General features: G+C 49.7%; 1 protein-coding gene across 1 annotated transcript in view; it reads left to right on the forward strand.

The window, feature by feature from the left end:
- Positions 1–13,483, forward strand: part of Dpp6 (dipeptidyl peptidase like 6) — a 434,651-nt gene that overhangs the window by 339,758 nt on the left and 81,410 nt on the right. Inside the window, exons 10-11 of the mRNA XM_050119955.1 lie at positions 6,472–6,626; positions 10,197–10,294. Coding sequence (XP_049975912.1) covers positions 6,472–6,626; positions 10,197–10,294 — 253 coding nt within the window. The remainder of the gene's footprint in view (positions 1–6,471; positions 6,627–10,196; positions 10,295–13,483) is intronic.

Genomic DNA, 13,483 nt, shown 5'->3' on the forward strand with positions numbered 1-13,483 from the left:
TCCCTCCCTGCCCTGAGTCTTTCAGTTCCAGCTCCAAGCAGTCCCCAGCTTCCCTCTTCTGAGTTCTAGCTGGGACCTCCATGTTACATGTGACCTTGAACTAAAACCTATACTCTTGTTTCTCAGGGAACAGCCAGAACCAATCAGTCAACACAGTACTCATATAGGACTTCAAAATAATACCTCTGCTCTCCAAGTCACTGTCCCCAAGAATGTCTCTGAACCCCTGATCTTCCTGCCTCCCCCTGCCTCCTGGCTGTTACATCATTCTTAGTGAGCCTGCTGTGTTAGGTTGTCACCAAGTGCACAGATGGCTGGATGCCACATGGATGCGTGAATGAAAGCTTTACTATATGTGTGAGGCAGTGATAGAGTGAACAAAGAAAGGGATGTGTGTGTGACACTCCTTTATCCATCTGAAAACAAGGTCCATGAATTGAAGGCATCAGGGCCATGGCTTCAGGAAACTCCCTCAAGTGCCAACTAGATAAAGATGACGAATGAAGAGTCAAGGAAAGCCCAAGCACTGAGGGCAACTCAGGAACAGGAACCTGGATTCCTGGCCCAGATGTCTCCTTAGCTTAATATTTCCTACACCAAACATTTGTCATTGAAGTTGGTCTGGGATGACCTTCGACAGGGACATCTTTGAATTGGGCTAAGCCTGGCAGAGCGGGCTGCTCCTCTCTCCTGTGCTCACAAGGCGTACAAAAAGCCATGATGTGTCCTGCCTGTCGTAGCTGCCTGACTTTCAACTATTGAGAAATGGCTTTGCTGAAGAGGGAGGGGCCGTAAGTGTGCAGGCCAACCTTCTATGCCCCAGCCCACTGAGTCAGAGAGAGAGCACATGCTAGAGGATTTAGGAGCAGATAGGTTTCATCTGTTCCTAATGAAACAGGAACTCGGCCTCACTTTGCCTTACCCCAGCAGAATGGACCTGTGGGCATGGAGAGACCATCTGAGGAGTGCACTAAGGGTCCCTGTGGGACATTTGCTAGGATTGTTTCCAGAAACGTCACCAGACTTCCCTGTTCTTATCTGTGGCACTTTGAACCACCTTCAGACTTCCTTCCAGCTGAACTTGAATGGTGGGTCTGTGGGTCAGGGACCCTTGTACCCAGTCACCGAGAGGACTGTACATCCTCGCCGCTGTGGGTGACCTTTCCTCCTGCCCATTGGTTTGGGTCCGGGTGTCAGCCCCTCCCGTCTGAGCTGGGCGTGGTCCCCAAACAGCTGTGCACCAGGTCTGTACGGTTTGCCTTCTGTGTCCCTTCGGTGAGCTCTCTGCACAGAGCTGGCCAGGTGGAGAAGAGCACACACTGTACCTGGGTCAGGTCACCTGTGGACCTTGATGGGATGCTAGCGGGCAGCCTTGTCTTCCATTGGGAATTAGCGGTAGCTGTCCAGTTCTGGATGGTACCTGCTGGAGAGCCAGCTGGCCAGTGAAAAGCCTGGTCCGCAGATGGTTCCCATCTTAGGTGCCTCTGAGGCCCAAACCACAGTGTCACACCCTTGTCTACACTCCAGCCAGCAGGAAGCAGAAAGAGAGGCAATGGTTGTCACACCTTGTCCCCTGTGCCGGGTCTAGACACAGAACATGTACACCTGGCCTTTAGGGGCTGGTAGGTGGTTTTTCTCTCCATATACCTATAACTCATGGATTTTGTTATTCAGAAGTATAGTTGGTGGGGGTGGTGGGAGTAAGTTTCCAGGCCCCACCACTCTGCCTTCCTGATTTCCGTTGGTTTCCTGTTTTCCCCAGGTCTGTTCTGATCACTCCCGTATCACTTGGAATTGGCAGCTCCCATGGTGCTTGTTATTAACTTCTAAACGGTCTCTACCATAGTGTCTGTCCTGGAACTAGCTCTTGTAGACCAGGCTGGCCTCAAACTCACAGAGATCCACCTCTGCCTCTGCCTTCCGAGTGCTGGGATTAAAGGCGTGCGCCACCACTGCCTGGCTAGAATGCTCGGTCTTTGACCAGGAATGCCAACACAAGCTTTCAGACACATCTTCCAGCGTCTGTTGTCACTGCATGTTCCTCCTGTCTGTCACCTCTCCAGTCCTCAGGACACCAGCCATATTGGATTAAGGTCCTTCTCTCCAGCAAAACCTCATCCTAGTTGACATGTAATTACCACTGTGCAGTGACCCTGTTTCCAAGTGAGGTCACACACAGGTAGGATTAGAACTTCCACATTCCTTTTAGGGACACAGTTCTACCTGTGATGCTGCTCTGAGGGAACCTATTATTTCTCCATTTAAGATTTTTCCTCCAAACTGGGAAGCATACTTCGTGTATGATACCACGGCTGTATACAGCCAGACCCAATGCCAGTGCCCACTTAATCAGATAGCATATTTGCCTCCATAGAGTACTTTGTTGTGTGGCACTGCTTTATGATTTACAGGTAAAACCGTACATACAGATGTATGTATCTACAGCCCATCCTGTAGAACTACTAAATCAATCTAGTTAGCAAATGCGTGACGTCATGCATGTCCTGTGGGGAGCACCCCTCAGTGCTCCTTTCAGTGGCTTGCATGCAAACGATGACTTAGTGGTTCCAGTCATCCCAGTAGGCGATAAAGGTCTCTAATCCTCTTGACCAGAGAGTCAGGTGCCTCGACCCACATTCCGCTACTCCTCCTCCCTCTACCCTCTTATCCTAGTTCAGTTTCTATTGCTGCTACTCCCCCCACCCCCAAAAAGCACCATGATCAAAAGCAACTTGGGGGAAAAGGGGATTTAGTTCATCTTACAGCTTACAGTCCTTCACGAAGGGAAGTCAGGACAGGAGTCTGGGGGCAGGAACCATGGACCTCTGATTTACTGGCTTGTTTGCTGTGACTTGCTCAGCCTGCTTTTTTACATACCCCAAACCACCTGCCCAAGGACGAAAACATCTATAATGAACTGAATCTCCCCCATAAATCACTGATCAGGAAGATGCACTACAGAAGTGCCTACTGAGCATCTGATGGAGGCATTCCCACAGTTGAGGTTCCTCTTTCCAGATAAGGCTTGCTTGTGTTTTGTTGACAAAGAAACAGCCAGGACGCTGCTGGTCACTGCCTTGTCTCTGTTTCTATTACTCTATCTTTCGTAGATTCCACATGGAATTGAGATTGCATGCAGTTTCTAGTTTGTCTTCCCATGCTCCTGGGCTGTGCTGCTCAGGCTAAAGTACCATTTCCTACCAGGCTGAGGACCGGTCTGGAAGTGAGATGTGCACGGTGGATGGAGGAGAGAGAGGAAGAGGGTTTGCACGAGACTGGCACATTGTCCTCCCAAAGATCTAGGGAGGTTACTCTGGGTTCAGTCGGAAGGAGCAGGGCTGTCATCTCTCCAGGGCTTTGATGTGACTGTACTTGTCTCTTTGTTGACAATGTCTCTGTGTGGCCAGCCAGCTTTCTACTGGATTTGCCTGGACTGGCTCTTTAGTGGATATCCTGAAACAGAAGCCAGCCGTGAGGCACCCTGGCAGCCTCCCCTGACTCTGGTCCTCCTTCTTCTGCCCCAGCTCTGCCCTGCTAGGCCACAGTGACTGCCAAAATGGGTCCCTTCCCTTCTGGCCCTGCAGTGCATTGTGTTTAGGTGGCTGTGTTTCCCAGAGAGCATCTACAGAGGCTCAATACTCACTGCACCTTGTGAGCGCTCCTGCAGATCAGGTGATGCTGTGTAGTCATTTTTGAACCACCTTGTTCCAATCTTGCACATCAAAGTCACTCCCTCTGCTGCTGAAGACCCGGAAAATTACAAGCTCTAAAGCCTGGCTTGTGCTTTCCTCCTCCTCCTCCTCCTCCTCCTCCTCCTCCTCCTCCTCCTACTCTTCCTCCTCCTCCTCCAGCTCCTCCTTTACCTCCTCCTCCTCCTTCTCCCCCTCCCCCTCTTCTCTCTCTCACTCACCTCTGTGTCCTCACGGACACTAGAAATGCCCTAGGGAGCTGGACAGGCACTGTGAGATGCCAACACAACTGAAGTAGGGGTCAGAGGCTGCACTGGGCACTTTCATTTCATAGATGGAGACTTAAAAATAGCGGGACAGGTTATGGCTTGAACCCTTAAGCTCCCTCTGTGCTCAAGCCCAGGCTGACCTGATGGGAAAAGTCACCTTGGCACAGGTTTGCATGTCTGAGAGTTCAGAGAAGGCTGGGATCCCTGGTGCGCTATGCCACATGCAGTAGGGAATCCGCATGGGCTGCAGAAGCCTGTGGGAAGGTGCTCTGGAGGACAGGGCGGAAGTGTGTGACAAGATAACGATCCTTGGTTCATACATTCCTCCAGCATGACCCTCACTCCCATCATCAGTCCAGGGAGGAGAAGGCAGAGAAAAACTGCACCATCAGAGGCTCCTCGGGATGCAGCCAGCTCTCAGAGAGACTCAGGAGTCCTCTGACTGGGCTGTGAAATGTGTCCTGAAACTTCACCCCCACAGTCTGCTCTCCATCCGCAGGCCCTGAGACGGGTGCAGGCCAGTCCTCCCAGTGCATCCTCCCCTCCGTGCCTTTGCCTGTAGTTCCTAGCTATTTCTGCTTCCTCTGTTCTCAGCCAAGCACACACATGAATTGCCCCCTTCTGTGTGTCTTTAGCTTCCAGAAACAAAGAGCAGGTTGGGGTGCCAGTGGACCCCACCTGTACCATTGCGGGAGTTATCACTTTAAAGACGATCTAGACGGACCTCTTAATACTTTCTGTACCAGCAAGGATCCTGGCGGTTGCTGATTCCCAGCTTCTGGCCTGTAATATTTGGACAGTATCTTCTCTAGATGTGTTAAAAACACAGAAGACACCAGGGGAGGTGGGGTGCTCCATCATCCCAGCACTTGGGAGATGGAGGTAGGAGGGTCACCAGTTTAAGACCAATCCGAACTATGTAGGCAAGGCCTTATCCTAGAAGGAAAACAACTGGCAAAAGGGTTTTTTTTTTTCTCCCTGACCCTGCCAAGTTCATTTCTCTCTAAGTCTGGTGACTAGAAATGTCTGTGTTAGAAGAGACATTGGACATTTCTGATTGGACTCCCATCTTCATCTCTGTCCTTTCTAGGATGGGTCCACACTGCTTTATAGCCACCCAGTGAAACTGAGATGGTTTAAGGCTGAGGCACATGTGTGGTGAGGACACATCCTCCTTCCTCCTCTGTAGTAGAGGACAAGTGGCCACACAGGTCTCCCTGTATATTCACCTGCTGTCTAAGGCTGAACCTCCCCATAGCTTCCTTTCTCCTGTCTCTCGCCCCAGCCTGTCTTCATGAACGCGCCACAGCGTGAACTGGTTTCCTCTGGTGTCCTTTGTAAGATCATATTGATATGATGACCTGCCTGCCTAGGGGGTCGGCTCAGTAAAAAGGACCTGAGTTCAATCCTAAGAATCCATATAGAAAAAAAAATCTGAGTGTAGCTGGGCATGGTGGTGCACACCTTTAAACCTGCATTCAGGGCAGAGGCCGGTGAGTCTCTGTGAACTAGAGGCCAGACTAGTCTACATAGTGAGTTCAGGCCAGCCAGGGCTAACTAGTGAAACTCTGTCTCAAAAATAAATAAAAATAAATAAAAAGAAAGAGTGAAACAAAACAAACAGAAGCCAAGCAAGCCTAGTGACTTGTGCTAACAATCCCAGGGAGGTGGAAACAGGAGGGGCCCCGGGGTTTGCTGGCCAGCTAGCCTAGCCTACTTGGTGACCTCCAGGCCAGTGAGAGACCCTGTCTCCAAAAAAAAAAAAAAAAGGCAAACAGCATCTAAAGAACATGTGAGGTTCTGCACTGGTGTCCACACACACGACACAGCATATGTACATGTGTGCCTGTACACACACACACACACACACCTCTACAGCTATATAACAGTCCAACTCAAAAGCACTCATTAGCAGAGAAAGGGCTTTGTAATACGCATCAAATATTATCAAGAAAAGATAGGAAATTGAATGAGATAATTAAAATCTAATGATTACTCAGTTAAGGAGAAAAAAACAAACAAACAAACAAAAAAAAAAAAAAAAAAAAAACAAAGTACTCCTTAGGCCTAGGGATCCAATTCCATACATCCAGCGTGTGTTTGGTTGAACTTTGGTTCACCATGTCAGGCTTCACTGTGGTGTCAGACACTTCTGAACCCCATGAGGGAAACTGAGATGAGAAAGCTTAGAGGGAAAGTAGACTCTCAGGCCCAAGGTGTCACTTGTCCCTGACCAGCTCCCAAGAGCAACTCCTGTAGCCCCCTGCAGCCCTGCAGCCCTTTGCAGTCCCTGTAGCCCTTTGCAGCCCCCTGCAGTCCTGTAAACCCCTGCAGCTCCCTGTAGCCCCCTGCAGGCCCCTGCAGCTCCCTGCAGCCCCCTGCAGACTTGCAGCCCTGTAGGCCCCTGCAGCTCCCTGTAGCCCTGCAGTCCCATGTAATCCCCTGCAGCCCCCTACAGCCCCATCTCCCTGGCATCAGCTTCTACTCACCATTTCTGCTTTATTTTCCCACAGAGGAGATTTTGAAGAGCCACATCGCGCATTGGTGGTCACCAGATGGCACGAGGCTCGCCTATGCTACCATCAATGACTCTCGGGTTCCTGTTATGGAGCTGCCGACGTACACAGGCTCTGTCTACCCCACTGTGAAGCCCTACCACTACCCTAAGGTAGGCAAAGAGCGGGTTCAGTCAACCTGAGTCATTTATGAGCTCGTTCGGCCACTGCTTCCATGTGTAAAGGTCTTATAATCCAACGTCTTTGCCAGCTGCACAGTAAACACTCATGTCGCACTAAAATCCCATCTTTGTTGAGTTTGTTGGCAGGTTTCCTTGATTCTAAATAACTGAATGACCATTGATTATTTGTCCAAGGTCCTTATAAGCAATATAAATGCATCACCCCTTTCAGTGACTCCAGGTGACCAAAAGTCTGGCTCCATATGGGATGCAACTTCCGGTAGATTAGAAGGACTTCTCTCTCTTCTGGCTTCCTGGGCCATGAAGAGGCTAAATTACCCACAGTCACTGCTAGTCCCAGAACTTGTGATCCCCAATATCTGTATGTTGAGACCCCAAGGTGGTAAGGCTCTTGAGAGGTGATCCAGGCTATGGCTGAGGAGCCCTGTGATTGAGGGGCATATGAAGGAGCCAGAGAACTCCCTCTTCCATTCCAGCTGTGTGAGGAGTCATGAAACAGGCTTCATCTCTGAGGCCTAGGCCCTCACCAGATAGGAAATCAACAAGCACCTTGATCTTGGCCTCTCAGCCCCAAGCTGTGAGGCTTACATCCCTGTTGTTCATAAGCCACCAAGTCTTTGATATTTTGTTATGGTGACCAAAGTAGACAAAGACAGGGCTGAGCCAGCAGAATAGCAGGGAAGGGCACAGGAAAGTGGGAGGGGCCTCCAAACCTCAACCCTGCATCACGTCACAGCATCCACTCACAGGGCAGATCCTGATACAGAAACTTCCGTGACTCCCTCACTTGGAGGCTGGCATCTAGGAGCATGGATGCAGCTCCTGCTCCTAGGCTGCACACAGCTACCTAATCTATTCCCGAGGGCATCACCAGACTGCTTTAAGGCCAGAGAACAGATAGGCATGGCACCTTTACTGCTGGGCTCCCACCCTTTGCTGGACCCCACCTCTGAGACCATCCTATGCCTGCCAGGGAATGTCTGAGCTGAGGTCTCCTCACCCACCTGGCTGGTCTAAAAACTAGCGGTGCATGTTCCCATATGGTAAGAAGTCCTTGAGCCTGTGGAGGACCCATGATGAGAATGACGTATATGGGCTCAAAACAATGGACGAGAGGAAGCAAGCACCTAGTGAGCTTGCCTGTGTCAGCTGCCAAACAGACCACCACAGGCTTACGCCACTTCCACGACCACAGTAGTGTCCTCACAGCCGTGTCCCCATGACCACAGTAGTGTCCTCACAGCCATGTCACCATGACCACAGTGGTGTCCTCACAACCACAGTAATGTCCCTACAACCGCGTCCCCATGACAACAGTAGTGTCCTCACAGCCGTGTCCCCACGACCACAGTAGTGTCCTCACAACCACAGTAATGTCCCTACAACCGGGTCCCCATGACAACAGTAGTGTCCTCACAGCCGTGTCCCCACGACCACAGTGGTGTCCTCACAGAGGCTGGATGTCTGAAGTTGGGATGTTGATGATGCAGGTCCTGGTGATGACTCTTCCTTGCTGGCAGACTAACGTCTTCTTTTGAGTACCATTTTTTTTTAAATAGAGTCTTAGATGTCTCCAACTGGCCTGGAACTCTCTGTGTCGCTGAGGATGGCCTTGAACTTTTGATCTCCTACCTCCCAAGTGCTAGGATTGCAGGCATCACCATACCAAGTTCACACATGCTGGAGACTGAGCACAGCACTCTGTGCGCTAGGCAAGCTCTCTCCCAACTGAGGCACATCCCATTATCTCTTCACAAGGCAGATGACGAGAGCTCTGGTATCTTAATGACACGAATGCCATCACAGGAGCCCACCCACATGACCTCATCTAACCCTAATCACTACCATAAGAGCATGCTTTCAAATACCACCCACCTAGGGCACAGGAATTTGAGGTGATTCATCCAGTCCATCTAGTGGTACAGACTCCCACCAGTAGCCTTTAAGGGGTATGGTCAGTGCCTGTTGGGGTCCCAGAGTGGAAGAGCATGAGTCACTGAGGACACAGCCTTGTCTCCTTTCCTCTCCTGGGAGATTGTAACATGAATTTTCCATTGACTAGGTTTCTCTGCTCTCTTTCCCACCAGTCTTCATTGTATACAAAGTGAAGGGCTAGCTGGACTCAGTTAAACATAGTATATGAGATTAAGTCCAAGTCTCCCTAGCTCTTCTGTATCCCCTAATATACACATACATACATGCACACACGCACACACCAGCCATATGCATACACATCAATCATACATACATGTGTACATGTATATACACATACATATATCCTTACAGTTGTCCTTATACGTGACAGCCTAAAATCTAGTAAGTTCCTTGATTTGGCAGTGTGCTATGGGACATGTCCTCTTAACCAGGATTTAGAAAGCGCAGTCTTGCTGAGGATTTGGGGTCCATGTTTTAATAGAAATTCCACAGACTGACCGACAGAGTTCTGGGATGTGCCCTGTTCTTTCCCACTCCCAGTCAGAGTATCCAGCTGCCAACTTGTTCCCTGCTGTGGGACAGACTCCTTCTAACCTAAATGTATAAGAGGTGGAAGACATCAAGCCTGAGCAGCCCTGCTGAGCCATGCCTCTCCCAGCCCTCTCAAGTTGAGAATTTGGTCTCCAGAGAAAGAGGATGGCTGAAACTGATCAGGACTGTGGTTCCTTATTGAGAAAGAGGCTCCTGGGAGCTGTGACCCTCATAGATCAGTGTTCCTTATGGTCTGTGCATGCTCCTCTCTCCTCTTCATGACCCCGCACCTCTCTCTGCCCTCCTGAGCAGTTTTCTTCCTTCTCATGGCTAGCCAAGTACCCCCAACACTGGCAGACGGAGTGAACTGGATGGAATGGGCAGATGACAAGACTCCTGGGAAGGCAGAGCTGACCCAGATCTCTCTGCCTTTTAAACGTTCTGTATATTAGGAATGGAGAGAGCTCAGCTGGTAAAATACTTGCCATGTAAGCATGAGGCCTAGAGTTAGATCCCCATATAAAAATCTGGGTGTGATGGGGTATAGTTGTAACCCTAGCACTGGAGAGGCAAAGACAAAATCCCTGAGCTTGCTGATAAGCCAGCTTTGGTGAGCACCAGACCAGTGAGAGATGCTATCATCAGATAAGACAGTGGATGGGCCGGGCAATGATGGCGCACGCCTTTAATCCCAGCACTCGGGAGGCAGAGGCAGGCAGATCTCTGGGAGTTCGAGGCCAGCCTGGTCTACAAGAGCTAGTTCCAGGACAGGCACCAAAGCTACAGAGAAACTCTGTCTCGGAAGAAAAAAAAAAAAAAAAGACAGTGGATGGTGTCTCAGGATGCACGACACCCAGGCTTGTCCTCTAGCCTCCAAACACATGCAAACACACACACATATGGATACACACACACACATCTGTCCTCAATGTAAGTGATGCTCTTTAGTATCAAGCTCCATGGTGCCCAGATGTGAGTCTTTCGGACAAGATGTTGCAAAGCCAAGGGTGGTTCCAGGCATCATGGCCACTCCCTCACACCGCTCCCTCACAACTCTGTCCCCTTACTTTGCAGGCTGGCAGTGAAAACCCCAGCATCTCCCTCCACGTCATCAGCTTGAGCGGACCCACCCACGACCTGGAGATGATACCACCTGATGACCCTCGCATGAGGTTGGTTTCTTGCACCGTTGGGTTAGAAACAAATGCAAAGGGAAGCCATTAATGCAGCTTCTCCAGAATGGGCTCTCTTGCAGCACTGGCTAGCCTCCAAGTGCTTGGTTCTCCCAGCCTTCCTTGCTGATGTGTGGTTAGCTTTTCTGGGAAAAAAAAAATAAATGGGAAACACCAAGCAGCATATGTTTTTATTCCTGACCTTATATCGGGCCAGATAACCTTTCCCATAGGAAGGAATGTACTCTGGAAAAGCATGCCAGGTCAGCCCCTGTCACAACAGGGTCATTCACAAGGCAAACAGATGGCACCCTCTGGATGATCCGATGCAAGGAAATCCTGGAATCCAATTTCTGTGAGCAGCATCCCATTTTCAGGATTTTGCATGGCCTCTAGCTAAGTATCTCCTACAACTGCCTGATGAGTCCTGCTCTAAAAGGGCCAGCCCTCCCAGCGGGTGACAGGCATGTGCTTCAAAGGGCATGTGGAAAATCATGTTGGCCCATCGCTACAAACATCTACTTTGTACAGACTTTCTAGTTAAATCAGAAAAATGGGATCCATCGAAGTGAAATTATTTGAATATCGGTTTTGCTTGAAATCAAGCCATCTGGGGGCTGAACCATCTAGAGTCTGGTTCCATAGTCACCATACCTCTCTGCGAGAACAGGGAGAAGACCCACACATCTAGGACTCTGGATGTCTATTAGAGCTGTTAGCACTGGGAGCACCCAGTTTGGAGACTCAGCAGGTGCCAAGGCTACATGACAAAATTTGGTTCTTCATGTTTCCATCACTTACAAATTTCCACATTATTAGAAGTTTCTGGCGGCTTCTGGAAGGGCAAGTGCTTGGCCCAGTTGCTCTGGCTCTCCTGGGGAGGGTTCTCCACCACACGCTCACCCTCCATTCTCCTTTCCCTGGCATAGCACCCTAGTTCCCCTAATGTGGGCTTTCTTCACCCCCACGGAAAGTCACCAAGCAGAGGCACTCATTTGACATCAGTAGACGGGGACAGAAGGGAAGATGGTGGAACCCAGTAGAATTGTGCAGGGGCCTTGGGCACTTGGAGAAGGGATGAAGATAATGCTCTTCCGAGAGGGCTTGGCATGTCCAACCTGCTCCCCACATGCAGAATTCCACTGAAGGTCTTCAACCCCTTTCTTTGGTGGAACCTGATATCATGGTGCCCCTGGGAGGAAATAAAGAAAGGCCAGGCTTGGGAATTTGGTAATCTGTAAAGGGCTAGCCTCTTCCTTTTTCTTTCTGCCCTGGGCTGGTCTTATCCCTTGCCAGACAGGATTAGGTGCCCCTACTGAGTCTTCATAAACCTGAGCCCACGCAGCTTCCTAGGGTAGGACTCTGATGGCCCATCACGGGGCAGTTCCCGGTCCGAGTGCAATGGTGGAAGAAGACCAGTCAGTTTGGCTGATGCTATTTTTACTGAGATAAAACAGCTCAGGTTATTGTCTCTGCATCTCTCCTGAAGATCCCTCTATGTCATCGGTTCCTTCTCAGCCAATCCCTGCCAAGCCTCCAGGGGCCTGGTCCAGCCAACATGCTGAATTAATATGGAAAGTCACCTGGAAAATTTCAGCCATCTGTTTGAGTTAATTGGGAGTTAATTTGGTGATGCTGTTTCCACAGACTTGATCAGCTTCAAGGACAATGAAAAATTAGCTGCAGCCAGGACTTGAAGTTTGAGGGCTGGCTGGCTTTCAGGTCTTCTGCTTGCTCTGATTTCTTAAGCTAAATGCAATAACATGCTTAATGAGCAACACAAATTTGTAACACGCAGATGCCACTCCACCTACTGATTCTCTGTCACACTTCCTTGAGGTTTTCTTTTCTTAATTTTATTTGTTTTTCTTTCATGTGTGTGAGTGGTTTTGCCTGCATAGACGTATGTGCACCACATGCATGCAGTGTCTGCAGAAGCCAGAAGAGGGAGTCAGATGCCCTGGGATTAGAGTTACAGATGGTTGTAAGCTACCATGCGGGTTCTAGAAACTAAACTGAGGTCCTCTCTGAGACCAGCAAGCCCTCTTAGCCTCTGAGCCATCTCCTAGCCTCGCTAGAGGTTTCCCTAAGATGCACACAGATGTATCAGAATGTAGTCTCAAAGTGAGCACGCAGTTGGTAGTTGCCTGTCATTCATCCTGGCACTAAGAATTTGATAGAGGGTGAGCATGGAGCCTACAGTGTAGAGGGTGAAACGGACATAAGGCAAAGCCTTATAGACATGTGGGCCTGAGAAGAATCATGAAGGTGTATGGAAGAAGAGCCATTTGTCTAGACGTGACCATGTCACCAGCTAGACCAGAATTTCTCAACCTTGACACAAACAAAATCTTGGGCCTGGTTAGTCTTGTTGTGGGGCTTCTCTGATCCCTCTTTCCCCATCCCCAGCCATGGATGGAAGAGGTCTTCTGGCATTAACGAAACTCCAACCAGAGAAGCCCTGGTATGAAATGAGGTTCCCTACCAACTGACTGGATTCAGTCCCATGGCCCCAGGCATTTCCAGCCTCTCTTTCTTGTCCTCTCCTCTGTAAAATGGAGGAAGGTACCTATCATAGAACATGTGCAGTCTCCAGGGTAGCTGGTAAAACTCTAGGAGGTGAGTCAGGGAGCATGACCCTGATCCATGCAGTCTCCTGGCTGGTACTATGCAGGCCACATCTCTCTTCTCAAATGTCCCCTGCTAGTCAAAGAAGTTCATGTTCACATAGCTAACTGGCTGCCTAGCATCACCACTGGGCATTGTCAATTATGTGGTCAAATTATGATTCCCAGGTGAGACAGGGGACTTGAGTTGAAGATTTAACTCCAGACTTAACACAGGATGCAAGAAAGTGTTCAGATGGGTCCAGATGGCATCTGACAAGATGGATATCTAGAGACAATTCGACAAACGTGGCATTGAACTTGCTGGATTCCTGCTGATCCAGCAGGCAGAGTCCAAAGATTTCTCTACACCAACAGGGACAAAAGTTGCCAGTCAGTCAAAAGCAGTCAACACAGGAAGGGATGCTCCTTATAATTTTGCATGATCTCATTGGCCTCTGTAGGAGGGCTAGATGAAGTCAGCCACCATTTCTCACTGGCATCTGAAACTGGACAGTCTTTAGTAAGCTGGGGTGCCTGGTCCCTTCCTGCCCTCAAGCCCTGCAGTTTTTCTACCCCAGTC

The sequence above is a fragment of the Alexandromys fortis genome, unplaced genomic scaffold (genome assembly GCF_014885135.2).
Source record: "Alexandromys fortis isolate MF-2015 unplaced genomic scaffold, M_Fortis_MF-2015_v1.1 scaffold_177, whole genome shotgun sequence".
In the NCBI taxonomy this organism is placed as follows: Eukaryota; Metazoa; Chordata; class Mammalia; order Rodentia; family Cricetidae; genus Alexandromys; species Alexandromys fortis.